Here is a 20,095-nt window from a genome sequence, read left to right on the forward strand (position 1 = left end):
GTTTAAGTTTGTAGCTGGAGTGAGTAATGCCGAGCTGGCAGCTTCTGAATGGACTTAAATCCAGATGTGCTGAGCAGGAGATTAGAGAGGCCAACACACCTTTATCTTGATTAAGATGACAGATTTTGGAGTCAAAACCCACTCTGTCACTCACTGTGCAGCCCAGTGAAAGTTTCCTCCCCTTCATGTATTATAAAGCGGGAATAACAATGGTATTGATAATAGAAGGTAACTGAGAAGTCAAAATATGAAAAGCAGTTAGAATAAGACCTGACACACACTGTATTCATTTGGTTGGGCTGCCACAGCAAAATATTATGGATGGGTGACTTAAACAATGGACGCTTAGAAACTCATGGTCAAGCTGCTGGCAAATTTGGTCCTGGTGAGGACTCTCTTACTGGCTTGCAGTTGGCCACCTGTCTCTGTCCTCACATGGCCTCTCTCTGCAGGGGGAAAGCTGTGTTGTCTTTTCCTCTTCTCATGAGAACACCAATCCTATGGGATTAGGGTCCACCCTTATGACTTCATTTAACCTTAATCACCTGCCTAAGGCTGATTCTCCAAATACAATCACAGTGGGGATTAACACTTCAACATATAAATAGGGTGGAGGGTGGTCTGCAGAAAGACACACGATTCAGTCCAGAACACATACTAAGCACACAATAAATGCTAGTTGTGGTTGTCATGACTACTGTTACTGCCGTTACCACCATTGCTGCTGCTGCTACAATTACCACCCAAAACTACTGCCTCCAATATTACCATTATTGCTACTCTACTACCGTGACTTTCGTAGAGAAGGCAGGAACTCAACCAATTGGTCTATCTTGAAAGATTCTAAACAAATTGAACATGATTTGGTATATAGATACGCTCCTATAAGAAGAGGCAAGGTCTTAGGAAGGAAAACCCAGTTGGACTCCTCCTCTTTGTTGCTGCACAGTCTGTGTTCTTACCACACCTGCAAGAAACCATAACTCAGGGCACATACGTCAGTGGGAAGAAGTAGTCTGGGAACTGTTGCACAATCCTGACTCTGCTGCATTTGAGCTTTGTGACCCCGAGCAAATCACTTCCGCACTCAGGGCTTTGATTCCTTTAGTTACAAATAGAGTGAAGGCAAAAAGAGAAGGGGACTGCAGAGGATGAGATGGTTAGATAGCATCACCGACTCAATGGACAGGAAGCTGAGCATACTCCAGGAGACGGTAAAGGACAGGGGAACCTTGTGGGCTACACACGATCGTCAAGAGTCAAACACAACTTAGCGACTAAACAACAACAGAAAGAAGTAAAAATAATTTTAAAAATTCTCTTCTTTCAACTCACATAGGCCCTGCTCATTTGCTCATTTGTTTATCAAATGTTTATTGAGTATCCTCTGTATGTCAGGCCCTCTTCCAAATGTTATGGACCCAGTGGTGAATAACACAGATGTCACCTGCTTTCAAGGTGCTTGTATTTTGTTGGAGAGAGACAGATAAATGAGTGAACAAGCACATAGACATTATCTGGTTATCAAACCTAGGTTTACACCTCAAGAATTACACCACACAAGGGCTGAGTTGAGATGGGAATTTTATTTCAGATAAGGAGGTCCAGAAAGGCCTCTGGGATGAGGGTTATTTGAAGAGGAGAAGATGTATGATACGGTCCATTGAGGAGTGTTTGAGCACTAGTAAGTCTGAGAACCTCAGTGAGGAAATGGATTTGGTGTGCTCTGGAAACAGAAAGATGACCAGTGTGCTTGGAGCTTCCTGATGGAGGGGGAGAGTGGGATGAGAAGGAAGGAATCACCATATGAGAGCTAGTCAGGTTTCTGGACAGTATTTTATGGCGTCCCCGTGTATGCAATGAGATGCCTCTGAGGAGTTTCAGACAAGGGAGTGACCTGATTTTAAAAGGTCCCTCTGGCTGCTTGGCTCAGATTAGACACAGGTGCAACAGTAGGGTCAGGGAAAGGATTTAGGGCAGTGATCAGATGCACTACTGGTATCTCAGCCACAGCCCTGCACATCCCTTTGGGTGCCCAGCAGAACTCCCCATCTTAAAGAGCCACAAGGAGGTTCACGTCTTAGGTCAGGTAGCAAAACTTCTGCTTAGCAAAGCTTCAGTCATGACACTGCTCCTGAGCCCTATTTTGAGCTAAGCTCTGGAAACAGAGCAGTGAAAAGTCAGGCTCCCCTCATGGAGCTTCCCATTTTGCTCTTGTCCACTTTTCACTTGTAGGAAATGCCTGGGTCTTGGATTTGAGACTCCCAGAGTGGTGGGAGAAGTAAGCTACCAGCAGGGAATCTTCTCCTGGCTTTTGACCACAATGGGCTGCCTTGTCCTTCCAGGGCTGCAGGTCATCCTGTACATAAATGAAGAAGAGTACAACCCCTTCCTGGTGTCCTCCACCGGGGCTAAGGTGATTGTCCATCGGCAGGACGAATACCCCTTCATTGAGGACATGGGAACGGAGATTGAGACAGCCATGGCCACCTCCATAGGAATGCACCTGGTAAGAGAACGCTCTGATTTCCATCTGCTTGGCAAGGAGGACAGCTTTTACTGAAGGATAATCAGTGAGGTGGGACTTATGGAAAAGTGTATTGGTTTTAAGAGGAAGTAAAGTCTTGTGTTTTCCAATGATTACTCAAATGGTCACTCTCTAAGTTACACTAAGGGCTATCTTTATGTCTTCTGTGTGGATGAACAAGGACAGGACACCATTTAGGATAAGAATTGAAGGAACCTTCCTTGTTTCAGAGACAGACATCCACGTTTATGAAACCTGTGCTGGAAGCAAGGCATCAGATACTAATGATGTATTTGTCAGTAATATAAATGGAGCAGATTTACACTTTCCTGGCCACCTACAGGCCAATGGAGCATGTAAACCACTATTGGAAAGTCACTGGGCCTTCACAGGTCTATTTAGTCCCTCCTACTTCCATCAGTTTCAGCTCATGTACCAAGAACCCCCCTTCTCTCAAGTCTTTGACCTTCTCTGAGCTCACTGGGTGCTGAGAACACTCATACCTGTCAACAGGAGCACATCTGGGCTGCAGAGTCCAATTCTTGGGTTGGCCATGCCCAGTGGAAGTAGAAGGGCAAGGTGAGGGGTGTCCAAGGACACCCCTGGTCACGTCACTGCTTGTATAGTCTCCTGTTTGCAGGCCTGGGTCCCTTTATGCCAGTCTCTCTCTCACACTAACAAAATAAATATTAAGTACTTATTTCAAAGGAGTATATGTACAAAGTCAGTACAAGGGTCCTGCCGTGCAGGCGCACCTCTCCTATCCCTGACCGCTGGTCTCCTCCTTCCTCCACAGGCAGCTATGGCTGTTGCTTCCATGACTCAGGAGGGAGTTAAAGTCTTCTTCAAGCCTGTGTATAGGTGTAATCATTTCTGTTTTTGCAAATGCAAAATACTGTTCTGCCCCAAATTTTCACTTGATAGTATAGCTTGGAAATAGTTCCATAGCAATACACATAGATTCTGCCTCATTCTTCTTAAAGACATAATATCCCATTGTGTGGGTAAGTTATTGAAGCAATTCTCTGTTGATAGACTTGAGCTTGTTTCCAGGTACAACTGAAAACAATGGTGCAGTGGGATGTGTAGTCATCCAGTTACTTCTTAGAAGTATATCATTCGAGACGTTGATTAGCCAAATTGCCCTCCAATGATTTTGTACCAAAACAGGCATTTAGCAATGTTTAATCTTTGCTAATTAAAGAAAAAATGGCATCTATTATAAGTTTAATTGACAGTCATTCTTAGTGGTATTTTTTCACCTATTTATGGAGGGGAAAAATCTCTCCTTGTGAACCCTTTGTTCATGCCTTTGTTTATAGCCAACCTTCACATTCCAAGGGCTTCCCTTGTGACTCAGCTCGTAAGGAATCAACCTGAAATGCGGGAGACCTGGGTTTGATCCCTGGGTTGGAAAGATCCCCTGGAGAAGGGAAACGTTGCCCTCTCTAGCATTCTGGCCTGGATAATTCCATGGACTGTATAGTCCACGGGGTTACAAAGAGTTGGACATGACTGAGCAACTTTCACTTCACTAATGCCCCAAATTAGGCCTCTTACCCTTTATACCTTACAAATTTTTCCTCTAGAGCAGTGGTCTCCAAACTTGATTGATCATCAGATTCAGATCTACTGAATCAATCTCTCTGAGAGATGAGCCCAAGGATCTGTATTTTTATCGAACCCCAGAGGTCATTCCAAGAGGCAGCAAACTCAGGAACCTCAGCTTTAGAAACCTGAGTAGTTTAGAATGAAAGAAGAAGAAAAGTGTGTCTTCCTAAGAGAAAGTAGAGCTAGGATGACACCAGAGCTTTAGCCCAGCCGTAAATGCTGTCTCCGAAGTGTTACAAAGTCACATGATGGGCATTGGACCTTATCTATCTATCCATTATCCATTCATCTAACAAGCATTTGCTGAGCACTTCATGTGTGTTAGATACTGGAACAACATCAGTGTCCCCAGAACTGTCCCTGTTCTTTTAGACTTTGGGTCTAGCAGAGAGAATTTATAATAACAAACCAAAAATCACATAGGTGAATAACTATAATCATCATAGGTGCTGGGAAGGATAAATACAGGATGCATGAGAGCATATCACAGAGATGCCTGATATAGGGCTTTTTATGAGGGGGAAGTGGAGAGTTCAAGGGGTGCTTTCCTGATGAAGTGGTATTTAGGTTGGGAGAGTAGAGTTGCTGAACGGAGATCTGTGGCTTCACTGCCTCACCATGGCCTATTCAAGAGCAACCTTGGACAAGAGAAAGCATGGGGATGGTCATCTGGGAGCCCCAGAGCTCAAAGGAGCCATGTCACATAGGGGCTTTGTTCAACGTGGGCAGTTTGTTCCACATGGGAAGTGTTGTGTACCAACTTGGCCTGTGTGGATGCTGATGGCCCAGGAAAAAAATCTTGAGCCCCAGCTTGCTCAGACTGTGATTTGAAAAGACTTTAGCTTCCTACTTAAGGAGCTAGGTCTGTGATTCCTGTCTTCACCAGCAGATTACAAAATTCCCCAATCAGAACAGTAAGCATTTTGATCCAGTGTTCCCCCCGGCAGTTTTGTACTTGAAGAAGCACCTGGAATTTACAGCACATTCTTACAGCACGTGCTCTTCTTCCCTCCTGCTTGTTACAGTGTCTGCAAACTTAGAGCTTGGGAAAGTATGAGAACCAAGGGAATTGCCCTCTGGTTTTCTTCTCTGAGCTTAAGAATGCCCATCACATTGTTAAGCAAATGCTCCCTTTAGCAATGATGGGTAAACAAAGACATGGGTGGGTTTTCTGCTGCACCTAACTTGAGATGTACAAAATCAAAGCCACAGAGCAGGGTCAGGCAGCTCTGGTTCTGATTTATGAGCGTTTAAGACAACAACAAAAGAAACAAAGATTACTGAGAGGTCACCAGAGGGTCATTAAGAGTAAGTCCAAACACACTAGACTTCCTTCCTTCTTTATTTTTTAGGTAGTTATTTATTTACTTTTGAGAAGCATGTTAAACTGGTGGACTCAGTTGGTTAGACAGCTGGTTAACAAATCTTCTTTCATTCATTGAGGGACTCTGTGCCCAAAGCACTGGATATTCAGAGATGGGTATATCAGAGTACCTACCTTCAAAATTCACCTTTAAGAGAAGATAACACAGCTTTGCAATACAGGTCCAAGCTCTGTGGGAATAGGGACCATTTCTATCTGTTCCCAGGCTCAGTTCTTAGGGCATAGTAGATCCTCCGTAAATATTTTTGGATGGCTGGATGAATGGGAGCCAGGACCAAAGTTGTTGGTCTAGGCTTTCTAGATGATGATTTCTTAAGGACAAATGTCAGGCAAATAGAATCAGGAAAGGCTACTCCAGACAAAGGGCACAGCAATTACAAAGGGGGTTGCAGAAAGGATCTGAAGTCTCATTTCAAAATGATTCAAAATGTGTGAATCATTTTGAAAAACTGCTTTGAAGCGCATTCAAAATGCTAGAGGCAGTCAAGTATTTACAGTAATACTAAAAAGAAATTACGACTCCCTCACTGAGGCAATGGCTGTGGGGATGAGCAGAAGTGACTGGATTTGAGAGATATTACAGTGTGGAAGCAACAGTGCTGGACGACCAAGGTCATTGGGGAAAGGCCAGGGGAAGTTAGATCCATATTTAGGCTCTGACTTGGGTATTGGGTTGAATGGAAATACCAGGTTCTGAATTAGGGAATACAAGAAGAGTAGGGTTCAGGGAGAAAATGACCACTTCAGTTTGGCACATACCCAAGGTGTAGCTTTGGGAAATCATTCTGAAAACGTCCAGTGATTAGATGCTCTAAGCCTGGAGCTCAGGAGAAAAATCCAGAAGCAATGGCGGGGTGGGGATTGCATGTAACACAGTTCTAGAGTTAGAAATAAATGCCATCTCTCAAGACCTGAGACAGAACGCAGATGTTTAAGGGCCGAGCAGAGAGGAAATGGAGAAATAGAGGCACCAACGTAGCAGCAGAAGCTGGAAAGGCTTGGTGTCAAAGAAATGAAGATATTTTCAAGGAAGGTGTGAGCTAGAGTGCCAAACACAGTTGAGCCGTCAGGCAAGATAGAGGGTAAAAGCTGTTTTCTGGGTTTGGCAACCAAGAGGTCACTGGTTCTTTGCCAGAACAGTTTTCAGTGGAAGGAGTGGAACAGAAACCAAAGTACAACAGGTTGGATCATGAATGGGAGATGAGGAAGAGGACAAAGGCAAATTCACCTAGGGGGGTGCGGATCAGGCCCTGAAGAGGGGCGAGACTTCACTGTCACTGCAAGCCCTACTGCACATCCCTATCTTAAAGCACCCGCTTCTTTTCACAAGCATGTTTGTAACAGGGATTAAGGGCTCAGACTCTGGAGCCAGACAGCTAGAATCCAAACCCCAACTTTGCACTTGGGCCGTGTGACCTCTGTGTCTCAGTCACCTCATCTGTGAAATGGGGATGATAGTAATATTGCTGCACAGGCTGGTGAGAATTCAGTGAGCTGATTCATGCCAAACGGTGCTTGGCATGTGTTGAGTGCTCCAAAAATATTGGCTATTACTATACACCCTTCTTTTTTTAAGAAAAAGAAAAGAGATGTGAAAGGATGGAAAAATAAGCATTAGTGGAGATTTTTCTTGTCCTTCCTGACACCCCCATTCTTTATGAGTGAGATATTGTTCTCTTCCATATAGTATTTAGAAGGCGTGCTAATGATTTGCCATATGTGTTACAAATATCTTTCCCAGTTTGTGCTTTCATTTTAGTTATCATTATGCTACCTTTTTCACGGGCAAAAACATCAGGTGTTTACATAGTCAAAGTCTTCAGTTTCTTCTTTAGTTGTTATGTTTATTGAGTATTTTTCCTCCTTGAGATCAGATACTGAGCTGAATTTCCTTCCAGTTATTTCGTTATTTCATTTAATAGTTTAACCCACTAGAATTTCTATCTCTGCAGGATTTGAAATTGAGATAGGATTTATTACTTCCTCCAAATTCTTAACAAGTAGTCCTAACTTCATATGTTGAATGGTTCTTTTTCCTCCACTGATTAGGATATAAATTCTTATAATTTATTAGCATCTAGGAATTATCTCATAACTTGTTACAATATAAAAACAGAACAAAAGAAAAGAGATTTAAAGCACCCATAACTCCATCTAGGGTTTCCTGTTGCCCTTGGGCGTTTCCCTGACACAGTTCAGACTTTACAGGGGTAAGCTAAGGACTCCTGCGCGACTTCCCTCCTCCCCCAGAATTCTCAGAAGGAAGCAGATAGGACCTGGTTTGAGAAAAATGAGTCCTGTTTCCACATACACCCACATACAACACATGTGCACACATACGCCTAATCACACCCACACACACCTGTGCGTGCATGCATACCACACACCTATCTATCTATCTGTTTAAACTTCACACACTCTCTCACACACACACACATATATTCATTCACATTTTGGGGTCCCTAGGGATCAGGACAGAAGCCAAAATGTTTCCCCACCCTGCCCATGTCAGCAGTTCTGGAAAGCTGACAGGGAAAAGAAGAAATGAAAGGCGAGGGGGTAAGGGGGAGAGAGAGTGAGAGAAAGTCAGGGCTCTGTCCAGGTTCCTCTGACTGAGGCTCCGAGAAGCTGAAGACATCTATTCCACTCTAAAAAGGCCATTTGCCCTACCTGCCCCAGCCCCAGGTGTTTTAGGAAATAGCCTGAAATAACCCAGTTTGATAAGCATCCTTCAGAATAAAGGGCCATTGAATACTCAAAAAGCATAACAATCACAATGTTATGACTTTCTCACAATCAGTTTCCTGGAAGTGGTCCTCAGGCTGATTCTCAAAGTAGAAGGAGCCCCAGCTGCCTTTGCCAACTGCACAGGGCTTACCTGCATGGACAGACCCTCTCCTCCAGATTTCAGGGTACTAAACGCTCCCCGCAGGCAAATAGAGCTCAGGGCTGACACTCGGGGCTCTGTAGCCAGTTTAGCAGGACGTGGGGGCTCCAAGGGACACCTGATCGGGAGTGTGCGGCTTGGAGAAGCTTAGAGGGTAGCGTTGGGTGAAGGTGCCCTTGAGGGAAGCCACTGCTTGGCATCTCTGTGCCCATTTCCCAGCCTAGCCCTGGCATGTACTGGAAGCTCTGAATCTGTTTGTTCCCCAGCTATTAGAGGAATGAAGTAAGTCTGTTTATTCTGTACTGACACGGAAAGACACACACTATTATGAAGGAGAAAAGGATATTGTAGGGCAAGGGAACATGTGAATCTTTGTGTCTGGATCTCAGGATGGAAATCTGACCTGTTGCAGTAGGTGCCCAGGGGAAGAGAGGAAATCAGATGGTTACTTTCCTCTCTGCTTCTTCGGTTTAAATGTTTTAAAATGAGCACTGTCTTTTGCCCTGGAGGTTCTTGCAGTTAATTGAGGAAGACTAATGGATCAACAGATGAATTACAATACAAACAGAAAGAGATTATAGCCCCTTGAGATGACTATAGTTTCTATCTGCACCAAACTTCTTGATTTCTTTCCCCCCACCCCACCCACCCTCAACTATCTTTCTCTCTATTCAGCCACTCTTCAAAGAAAAAGAAATTTCTTCCCTCCCTCCCATAAATCTGACATCCATTTGCCCTTTACCCTCCCCATCTCAAAAAAAAAAAAGACAAAACACCTTTGGACACATACACACACACACACACAAACCAAATCCTAGCTATGAGTTGGTCACAAATTATATTCTACAGTTGCTCCCCCTTGGGAGACATTATCCTTTTCCCCTAATTGTCTTGTCTGGATTGTTCCTTTGTAGTGACAAATATTAAGCTAGAACCAAATGTGTAAGCCATAATAAAAAACATAATTTAATAAGGCTTTCAAATAGTGAGTTGCAGTGTTCTTACCTCTTCTGATCAGGGTATCATTCTATACTTCTGGGCATTCTTTGAAAGTCCATTTTTCCAAGTCACCTTCTGGGACCAAAAGGTAAGAAGATAGGAAATGAGTCCTTCGCTGAGATAAGAATCCCATGCAGCACAGTCACTGCTCATCTAATCCCTCCTGCCCCATCCCCGTGGATTCTCCAGCGGCTCACTACTATTCAGGAAACCAAATCCAAACCCATGTTTCTCAGCAGTATAGGAGACTGCCACAATTTGTCCTTGGCGTCCCTCTCAGACATCATCTCCAGCGACGGCTCTCCCTTTCACCACGGTCCAGCCACCCTGGCCCTCTCCCACCTCCGCTCTGGCTGCCCCTTCTGCCTAATCCTCTTCCTACATTTCTTGACAAGTCCTGCTCTTTCCTGCCATTCCATGTCTTCCCTAATCACTTTCGGAAAGGTTGTCCCCTCCTCCGAACCCTTCCAGTTTCTACCTAGTTCCATTGATCACTATAAAAAATTATTCAAAATGATTTATTTGCTCTTTGGTCATCGGTCTACTCCATTAGAATGTGAGCCCCAGGAAAGCAGGAAACTTATTTCGATCATTGTGGATCCCGTAGTGCTCACAAGAGGGCTTCCCTGGTGGTAAAGAATCCAACTACCAATGCAGGAGATATGGGTGACTCAGGTTCAATCTCTGGGTCGGGAAGATCCCCTGGAGAAGGTCATGGCAATCCACCCTAGTATTCTTGCCTGGAAAATCCCATGGACAGAGGAGCCTGGCAGGCTACAGTCCATGGGGATGCAAAGAGTTGGACATGACTAAGCGACTGAGTGACATAGTGCCTAGAATAGCATCAAGCTCCTAGTAGGTGCTCAATAAATATTTGTTAAATGAATGAGTGTGTGGTTGCTCAGCTCCTAGAAGCTGCTAGCAATGCCCCTTGTCTGGGTCCTGGAGGGGTGCAGGGCTGAATATGTGCTGCTGTGATTACAGACGGAGTCCTTCAAGCTGAGTGATCCCTACAGCCGCTGCACGGAGGACTGGAGTGATGTGCAGATCACGAACATCTACAATGCCACGTATTCCCTCCAGGTACAGGCTGGAGGCAGCACGCAGCCCAGGCTGTGGTCTGGACCCAGGAGACAGAATTATATATAGGTTGGGGTGTGTCTGGGACCAGGAACTGTGGTGAGAATCCTGGGGTTCATCCAAAAGATCTCAAGAACAAATGATGCCGGCTGGTTCCAGTCCTCCTCAACCCACCTGTAACCAGAGCTTAGTCGAGGTTTGCCTGGAACAGAACGTACAGCTCAACAAACCTGCTTCCTAAATCAGCCTTGGCGAATGCGAGACAGGAGCAGGAGGCAGTCTGGGAGGGGTTGGCTAAGGGGTGCCTTTCATCCGCTGACAGCTTTGGACAAGTTGTGTGCTCCTCAGTAGCCACCAGGGGAGTTTGGATTGGATCAGGGACTGCTAATCGGTGGTTTCCAGGCCCCTTCCAACCTGCCCACCTGGTTTTTCACCTGGTTTAAAAGTCGGGGAATTTCATAAGAAAATCCAGATTTCTAGCTTCTCTTGAAAAATAAGATCTGGTAACAATGGGCCCATATTCCTACAGGATAAACAGTGTGGACAGAGTGGCCTTATCAAATGAGACACGTTCTTTGGTTCCCTGCAGTCTCCACCACCCATTAGTTATTACCTACATTGACCCTTGGGTGCTATCACCTGTTACACCTTGTCTTCTGTTCTGCGAGTCTGCCCTTCGCTTCCCACCAGGACACCTAGAGAGTCAAATGAGAATCACCCAGCAGAGCAAAAGGACCAGGCGCCCTCTGCCCTGAATCCTCTAGCTTCTATTAGAGCTGAGCTGAGAGGTGGTGGAGACACTATGAAAAGAGACTAGTGGTCAGACAAGGTCTGCTTGTAAGAAATAGAGATGCAATCACACTGACATTAAGACAGAAGAAAAAGAAAAGTCAGCTCAGTGGAAAGACACTCGGGATAATATTTAGTGAGAAACTAGCATTTACAAACACTTTACATCTTTCGATTCATATCACGACCACCTCATGAAGTAGGTCCTGTTACACTGATTTCAAAAATGAAGAAAACAAAGCATCAGAGAGTTTAAGTAACTCACCTGAGGTCACACAACTGGGAGGTGGCAAAGCTGATATATGAACTCAAGTAGCCTGACTTCCAAGCCCCCAGTGTTAGCTCTTATGGCTCTAAGCTTTGTGGATATCGTGGTACCTTAAGATCCCCAGGGATCCTGCGTGGAGGGCGTGCAGCTGAAAACTGGAAAGTTGGAGACTGTGTTTGTTTCTGTTTCTTGGCACCTGCGCCAAGTTCCCCACTTACCTCTGGGTCAGCACTCACGTGGTGGCAAATGACCACCCCAGCCCCTCTCTAGCTCATCCTGGCCTCCACATCTCAAATTCCCAGTATGCTTTCTAGCTTTGTCCCTTTGACCCTATCAGCTAGGACATGAGGGGTACGTTTATGCTGTCTGCCAAGGCTGTGGGAGGTTGACCCCTCTGACTGGGGGATATAGGGAGGGGAGGTCTCTGGCAGCCGCAGGCAAGGAGGTTGAGGGAACTCTTGGGTCTTGTCTTTCAGATCTGCCTTCACTCGTGCTTCCAGGCAAAGATGGTAGAGAACTGTGGGTGTGCCCAGTACAGTCAGCCTCTACCTCAGGGAGCCGACTACTGCAACTACCAGCAGCACCCCAACTGGAGTGAGTGAGACACCAACACCCCCCACCTTGCATACCCCAGGAGCAGGGTCAGCCCCACCCTGGCAATACCTAAGGCACTCCCAGGACCCTGCCCTGATGGCCTTTGACCTGAGGGAGACAGAGAGATATTAACCAGTTTCACTCATGTTGTGAAACCTGGCTTGAATTCCACTTTCTGATTAAGGACCAAATGCTACACCCCAGCTTTTGCTAAGTCCCTGACCCCCTCTGTCAACTCCAGGAGGTAGGGACTATTGATAGTGTCCTTCCTTTCACAGAACAAATAACTGAGGCTCAAAAAGGTTAAGCAACTTGCCCAAGATCACACAGCCAGGGTCTAACAAAGCGAGACCCAAGGCAAGGACTGCCAACCCATCCCACTTCCAGCTAATGTGCTTAACTGTGGCAATTTTCCGTCTCTCAAAATCACAAGGTAGCAATTGTTTCCGGAGAACCAGTATTTGTAGAAAGTGGAAGGTGAAATCATTAAAAGGAGACTGTGGGGGTATTGGGCTTCCCAAGTAGCTCACTGGGTAAAGAATATGCCTGCAATGTAGGAGAGGCAGGCAGATGCAGGTTCGATCCCTGGGTCAGGAAGATCCCCTGGAGGAGGGCATGGAAACCCACTCCAGTATTCTTGCCTGGAGAATCGCACGGACGGAGGAGCCTGGCAGGCTATGGGCCATGAGGTTGCAAAGAGGCAGACATAACTGAAGTGACTAAGCATGCATGTATGGGGGCATCATCGGGAAATCCTAGAAAGGGCCCCGTGGCCCCAAAGTTCATATCTGCCCGCACCCCGTTCCTCAGTGTACTGCTACTACCAACTGCACCAGGCCTTCGTCCGGGAAGAGCTGGGCTGCCAGTCGGTGTGCAAGGAAGCCTGCAGGTGCGTGGACCCGAAAGGGTGGGACGAACACGGCTGGGCTGGGCCAGGCCACCCATACTCACTCTATGCCCTTCTCCGCTTAGCTTTAAGGAGTGGACGCTGACCACCAGCCTGGCACAGTGGCCATCAGAGGTCTCCGAGGTAAGTTCTCTGCCCACTCTTCCCCCCTGGAAACTTCGGCCTGTAGCCTGAGGTCCTGGCTGTGTCTTCTGGCCTCAGGGGTGATCCACAGGGAAGGCCCATGTCAGGAGCTGGGGCTGAGAGGAGAGAGCAGACAGGCTGGCTCTGGCCTCTCCAGGCATCCCCAGGCCACTTCTTTCTCCACCACAGAAATGGTTGCTGTCTGTTCTCACCTGGGACCAAAGCCAGCAAATAAAGAAGAAACTCAACAAGTAAGTTGATCTCTGCCCTGCTTCCTCTGCTCCTGCCCACCCTGGTTCCAGCCTCCTCACTTGATTCCTCCATGCCAACCCCTCTCCTTTTCATTCATTCACTCCCTCACTCATTCCTTTATTCAACAGATATTTCTTGAGTCTCATCATGAGGTAGGCCCTGCTCTAGGCTAAGGGCTCTCAACTGTTTGACCACAACCCACAGCATGAATTTATTGATGCTTTTCCCATTGCGGTGCATTGAATACACTGCCAAAATAAAACTATCATGAAACAGTACTCTTTTATGATGTACAGGGCATTCAGGCTGCTTCTCAGACGTTGCACACTTGTATACCAAACCATCCAACTTGTGTACCAATTGTTTACAACCGTCCGATGGGTCACAGCATAATTCCAAATGCTTCGTGCCTGTATCAGTTGATAAAAATTTTGAATTTCTCTGTGGAGGCAACCTGATCTTTTATATTTCACTTTGTAAAAGGTACTAGTAAGACTCAGTACATTTATTTCATGATTTCCTGATGTATCTTGACACACTCGGAAAAATACTCTTTTAAACCTTGCAGCTTCTAATCGCACTTGATTTTCCTTATCAAAATTCCTTCGAAGAGACTTTTAGCAAAAATCACCCAGGCCAGAGTTCAAGGATCTCAACAGATGGAGACAAAGGTGGAGCAGGTGGGTGTGGGATTGCCATGTAAACTAACATTTCTCTGGGTCATTACTGTTTACATGGTTCCCTACCCCAGTTTGGTCTCTAGCATCTTATTTAATGTCCACTAGGCGAGGTGTGAGGTGCTGGGGGGATGCCGTGATAACCAAGCAGACACGATGCTTGCCTCCAAGGTACTTCAGTTCAGTTCAGTTCAGTTCAGTTCATTTCAGTTGCTCAGTCATGTCTGACTCCCTGCGACCCCATGAATCGCAGCACACCAGGCCTCCCTGTCCATCACCAACTCCCGGAGTTCATTCAAACTCACGTCCATCGAGTCGGTGATGCCATCCAGCCATCTCATCCTCTGTCATCCTCTTCTCCTCCTGCCCGCAACCCCTCCCAGCATCAGAGTCTTTTCCAATAAGTCAACTCTTCTCATGAGGTGGCCAAATTACTGGAGTTTCAGCTTCAGCACCATTCCTTCCAAAGAAATTCCAGGGCTGATCTCCTTCAGAATGGACTGGTTGGATCTCCTTGCAGTCCAAGGGACTCTTGAGAGTCTTCTCCAACACCACAGTTCAAAAGCATCAATTCTTCGGCACTCAGCTTTCTTCACAGTCCAACTCTCACATCCATACATGACCACAGGAAAAACCACAGCCTTGACTAGACGGACCTTAGTCAGCAAAGTAATGTCTCTGCTTTTGAATATGCTATCTAGGTTGGTCATAACTTTTCTTCCAAGGAGTAAGCGTCTTTTAATTTCATGGCTGCAGTCACCATCTGCAGTGATTTTGGAGCCCCCAAAAATAAAGTCTGACACTGTTTCCACTGTTTTCCCATCTATTTCCCATGAAATGATGGGACCAGATGCCATGATCTTCGTTTTCTGAATGTTGAGCTTTAGGCCAACTGTTTCACTCTCCTCTTTCACTTTCATCAAGAGGCTTTTGAGTTCCTCTTCACTTTCTGCCATAAGGATGGTGTCATCTGCATATCTGAGATTATTGATATTTCTCCCAGCTATCTTGATTCCAGCTTGTGCTTCTTCCAGCCCAGCATTTCCCATGATGTGCTCTGCATATAAGTTAAATAAGCAGCCTTGTTTAAATAAGCTGAGTTAAATATAGAGCCTTGACGTACTCTTTTTCCTATTTGGAACCAGTCTGTTGTTCATGTCCAGTTCTAACTGTTGCTTCCTGACCTGCATATAGATTTCTCAAGAGGCAGGTCAGGTGGTCTGCTATTCTCATCTCTTTCAGAATTTTCCACAGTTTATTGTGACCCACATAGTCAAAGGCTTTGGCATAGTCAATAAAGCAGAAATAGATGTTTTTCTGGAACTTCCTTGCTTTCTCGATGATCCAGCGGATATTGGAAATTTGATCTCTGGTTCCTCTGCCTTTTCTAAAACCAGCTTGAACATTTGGAAGTTCACAGTTCACATATTGTCGAAGCCTGGCTTAGAGAATTTTGAGCATTACTTTATTAGCATGTGAGATGAGTGCAATTGTGTGGTAGTTTGAGCATTCTTTGGCATTGCCTTTCTTTAGGATTGGAATGAAAATTGACCTTTTCCAGTCCTGTGGCCACTGCTGAGTTTTCCAAATTTGCTGGCATATTGAGTGCAGCACTTTCATAGCATCATTTTTTTAGGATTTGAAACAGCTCCACTGGAATTCCATCACCTCCACTAGCTTTGTTCGTAGTGATGCTTTCTAAGGCCCACTTGACTTCACATTCCAGGATGTCTGGCCGTAGGTGAGTCATCACACCATTGTGATTATCTTGGTCATGAAGATCTTTTTTGTACAGTTCTTCTGTGTATTCTTGCCACCTCTTCTTAACATCTTCTGCTTCTGTTAGGTCCATACCATTTCTGTCCTTTATTGAGCCCATGTTTGCATGAAATCATCCCTTGGTATCTCTAATTTTCTTGAAGAGATCTCTAGTCTTTCCCATTCTGTTGTTTTCCTCTATTTCTTTGCATTGATCACTGAAGAAGGCTTTCTTATCTCTCCTTAGAGTCTAATAATAAAGATAGACTTTGATCAAATCATTGCAAACTGTTAAACCCCTGAGCCAAATATGATTCCACCAATATAACCTGTTATTTCCACATTTTCCTGAGAGATCCAAAATTCTGGCAACATTAAACTTCCATTTTGGCAAAGCACCAAAGAGTACTGAGTACTGGCTACCTCTCTGGAATAAGCATGAATCTTCTACCTTGCCACAGTCCTAACAGGAGGGAATTTAGTACAGTGAGTGGTTAAGAGCACAAACTTTAAAGTCAGATATAGCTAGGTTTGAAAATCAACTCTACCAGTCATGAGCTGTGTAGTCTTGGGCAAGTTACTCGACCAATCTGTGTCTCAATTTCCATGTCTATAAAATGGGGGTCAGAGAAGGCAATGGCACCCCACTCCAGTACACCTTATAGGGCTGTTGTGCGAATTAAATGAGTTAATTCACACAAGGTTCTTGGAAGAGTGCTTAGCAACACAGGAAGTGGTCAATAAATGCTAGCTGTTATTATGGTTCAGTTCAGTTCAGTTCAGTAGCTCAGTCGTGTCCGACTCCCTGCGACCCCATGAATTGCAGCACGTCAGGCCTCCCTGTCTATCACCAACTCCCTGAGTTCACTCAGACCCATGTCCATCGAGTCAATGATGCCACCCAGCCATCTCATCCTCTGTCGTTCCCTTCTTCTCCTGCCCCCAATCCCTCCCAGCCTCAGAGTCTTTTCCAATGAGTCAACTCTTCTCATGAGGTGGCCAAAGTACTGGAGTTTCAGCTTCAGCATCATTCCTTCCAAAGAAATCCCAGGGCTGATCTCCTTCAGAATGGACTGGTTGGATCTCCTTGCAGTCCAAAGGACTCTCGAGAGTCTTCTCCAACACCACACTTCAAAAACATCAATTCTTTGGCACTCGGCCTTCTTCACAGTCCAACTCTCACATCCATACATGACCACAGGAAAAACCATAGCCTTGACTAGACAGACCTTTGTTGGCAAAGTAATGTCTCTGCTTTTCAATATGCTATCTAGGTTGGTCATATGTCTCCCAGACATGTTTTAGATTGCCATCAAACAATCACGATTGCAAGGTTTCATTGTGGGAGGGCAGCTGTGGGGACTGACTTAGTCTTGAGCTAGGGAAATGGTTTTTGAGTGAAGGGATGGCTTGAGTGACCAGGTCCAGGCTGGAGATGTGCTCTGTGGTGCACAAGGAACCCCATAAGCCAGGTTCTAAGATACCCTGTGGAGCTCAGAGCCTGGGCCTTGCTGGGGGCTGGGCCAGAGAGACACAGCCATGCTGAGAGGCTGGCTATTTGCTAGAGTGCAAAAGCCTCCAACTCACCTTGGCCCTACCTATTGGAATTCTTACAGGACAGACTTGGCCAAACTCTTGATATTCTACAAAGACCTGAACCAGAGATCCATCATGGAGAACCCTGCCAACAGTGTGAGTAGCTCCCTTCTGAGACTGTCCCGGGTCTGTGACTTTGCCCATCTGCCTGGCCTCAGGGAGCAGAGTCAGACTGTGGGGGTCCAGCCCAAGCTAGTAGGGCCATCAAAGGCCAACCAGGCCTCAGATCAGAATGGGCAGGGTAGGAGGGGACAGATAGCCTGCCCTCATCTTCCCCAAACCTGTTCAGGGCCAGGGCTAACCAGTGGTTCCCTTGGGCCTCAGGGTCTTTGCAAGAAGCCAGCTTGGTGGGGATTCCCCCTTGATCGTGTGGTTTGGCCTCCCTTGCAGATCGAGCAGCTTCTGTCCAACATTGGTGGCCAGCTGGGCCTGTGGATGAGTTGCTCCGTCGTCTGTGTCATTGAGATCATCGAGGTCTTCTTCATCGACTCCCTCTCCATCATTGCCCGCCACCAGTGGCACAAAGCCAAGGGGTGGTGGGCCCGGAGACGGGCACCCGCCTGCCCCGAGGCTCCCCACATCCCACAGGGCCGGGACAACCCCGGCCTCAACATAGACGATGACCTGCCCACTTTCACCTCTGCCTTGAGTCTGCCTCCAGCCCCAGGGCCCCAGGTGCCCGGCACACCACCCCCCAGATACAACACCCTGCGCTTGGAGAGGGCCTTCTCCAGTCAGCTAACAGACACCCAGGTGCCAGCTGAGTCCTGAGGCAGGGCGGGGAAGAAAGGTGGAGCCAAGACCACCAGCCACGGTTGAGAACTTAGTCTTCAGCACACAGGGCGTGTCTTCCCCCCCGCTGAGCTTTTCAAAGACATTGTCTACGAGTCTGCTCTGAACGAGGTGGGCCTGGGCGTGTGCAGGGGACCGTCGGACCCCTCCCAGCCACACTCATAAGGGCCGCCTAGGACGAGCTAGATCCTGCAGGCCAAACCCCTTAGCACACCTGCTGCGGAGAGAGATGGGGCCAAGGAGATGGGGCCGGCCTGGACAAAGGCCAGGAGTGAAGCCTGACAGAGTTCTTGGCCAGATCTTGAGAGAGAGAGAGTGAGAGACTCCTCTAAAGCACCAAGTTGGGGGTTTCAGCCGCTCCTCCAGCCTGGGCTGGGGCCCAAGGATGTGACTTTACGTGTTGAGGCCTGACATTCACTGCTTGGTGCCAAAGATAGGAGGAAGCTCTGGGCCTGGAGCTGGAGCTGTTTGTGAGTAAACCGTTCCTAGTCGCTGACATCAGAGAAGGCAATGGCAACCCACTCCAGTACTCTTGCCTGGAGAATCCCAGGGACGGCGGAGCCTGGTGGGCTGCTGTCTATGGGGTTGCGCAGAGTCAAACACAGCTGATGCGGCTTAGCAGCAGCAGCAGTCGCTGACATTGGGGCAAGGTCTGCTCTGAGTCCTCAGGAGGGAGGTGGCTCAGGGTCCTTGGAGTGTTAGAGGGGTAGAGGGCCCTGTGGGGGCACCTAGGGGTGTGGCAGGAGGCCCTCACTCTGAGCTGGGGTGGGGAGGGGGGCATATTCTGGGCAGCTAAGCCAGTACTCTGGGCCCTTAGCAGAGAAGGGCCAGTTAAAGGACTCTGTTGGCCACTCCTGTCTGGTGGTAGCCCAAGGCATGACTTCCTGATAACCCACCTCAGCTGCTTTTTCTCCAAGGCAGACCACCTTCCCCCACTGATTGGCCTGCCCCTCAGCAGCAAGTCAGCCACGTGGACAGCTACCTCCTGCCATATCCACACCTTCCATGATGATGGGAGCTGACGTGTGTTAAGCACACAGTAGGTGCCCACTATCAGCTCAAGAATCATGTGCTGGCTGCTGCGCTCAGCACTTACAAAGATTGGCATAGGGGACTGCAAACTTCAACCCACAAGCCAAATCCTGTTTTTGCCTATGACCTAAGAGTGATTTTGGCATTTTTTTAAATACTGTTAAAAATATCAAAAGAAGGACCATTTGTGACATGAAAACTATATGCAATTCAAGTTTCAGTGTCCATAATAAAGTTTTATTGGAACACAGTCATGCCCCTTTGTTCACTCAGTGTGTATGGCTGGGTTACCACGGTGGGCAGAGGTAAGTGGCTGCTCTTGCAGCCCCCCAGGAGCCTGAAGTATTTATTCCCTGGCCTTGTACAGAAAAAGAAATCTACCAACCCTGGGATTAGCACAGTAAGGAGGTATGGTTATCCCACTGTGTGGATGAGGAAACTTGAGACAGAGAAATGTTGGCTTACTTGCCCAGGGTGACCCGGCTAGGAAGTGGCAGAGCTGGGTTTTCAACCTGGGCAGGGTGACTCCAGAGCCCATGCACTTTATCAGTCCATCATTTTTGCATCCAATCAGTGTCTGTGCAGTTTAAGGATGAGGCTCCTGTCAGTCCAGGTGGGAAGAGGGGAAGGCTCCACACCCAGCTGTAGGGCAGAAGGAAGACCCTCATCTGTGAATGTGGACAGGCCTGCATTTCAGGACTGCCTTCTGCCCAACGATGGCTGCTAGAGGGAAGCAGGAGACTCAGTGAAAGAGCAAGGGAGGACTTCCCTGGTGGCGCAGAAGATAAGAACCTCCTGCCAATGTAGGGGACACGGGTT

The 20,095-nt window shown here is 46.9% G+C and overlaps 1 protein-coding gene across 1 annotated transcript in view; it reads left to right on the forward strand.

The window, feature by feature from the left end:
* Positions 1–19,519, forward strand: part of SCNN1G (sodium channel epithelial 1 gamma subunit) — a 30,144-nt gene extending 10,625 nt beyond the window's left edge. The window contains exons 6-13 of the mRNA XM_018041046.1: positions 2,346–2,509; positions 10,393–10,491; positions 12,022–12,139; positions 12,950–13,028; positions 13,112–13,169; positions 13,359–13,420; positions 17,473–17,548; positions 17,843–19,519. Of these exons, the coding sequence (XP_017896535.1) occupies positions 2,346–2,509; positions 10,393–10,491; positions 12,022–12,139; positions 12,950–13,028; positions 13,112–13,169; positions 13,359–13,420; positions 17,473–17,548; positions 17,843–18,223 (1,037 nt within the window). The 3' untranslated portion in view covers positions 18,224–19,519. The remainder of the gene's footprint in view (positions 1–2,345; positions 2,510–10,392; positions 10,492–12,021; positions 12,140–12,949; positions 13,029–13,111; positions 13,170–13,358; positions 13,421–17,472; positions 17,549–17,842) is intronic.

Source organism: Capra hircus, chromosome 25, assembly GCF_001704415.2.
Source record: "Capra hircus breed San Clemente chromosome 25, ASM170441v1, whole genome shotgun sequence".
NCBI lineage: Eukaryota > Metazoa > Chordata > Mammalia > Artiodactyla > Bovidae > Capra > Capra hircus.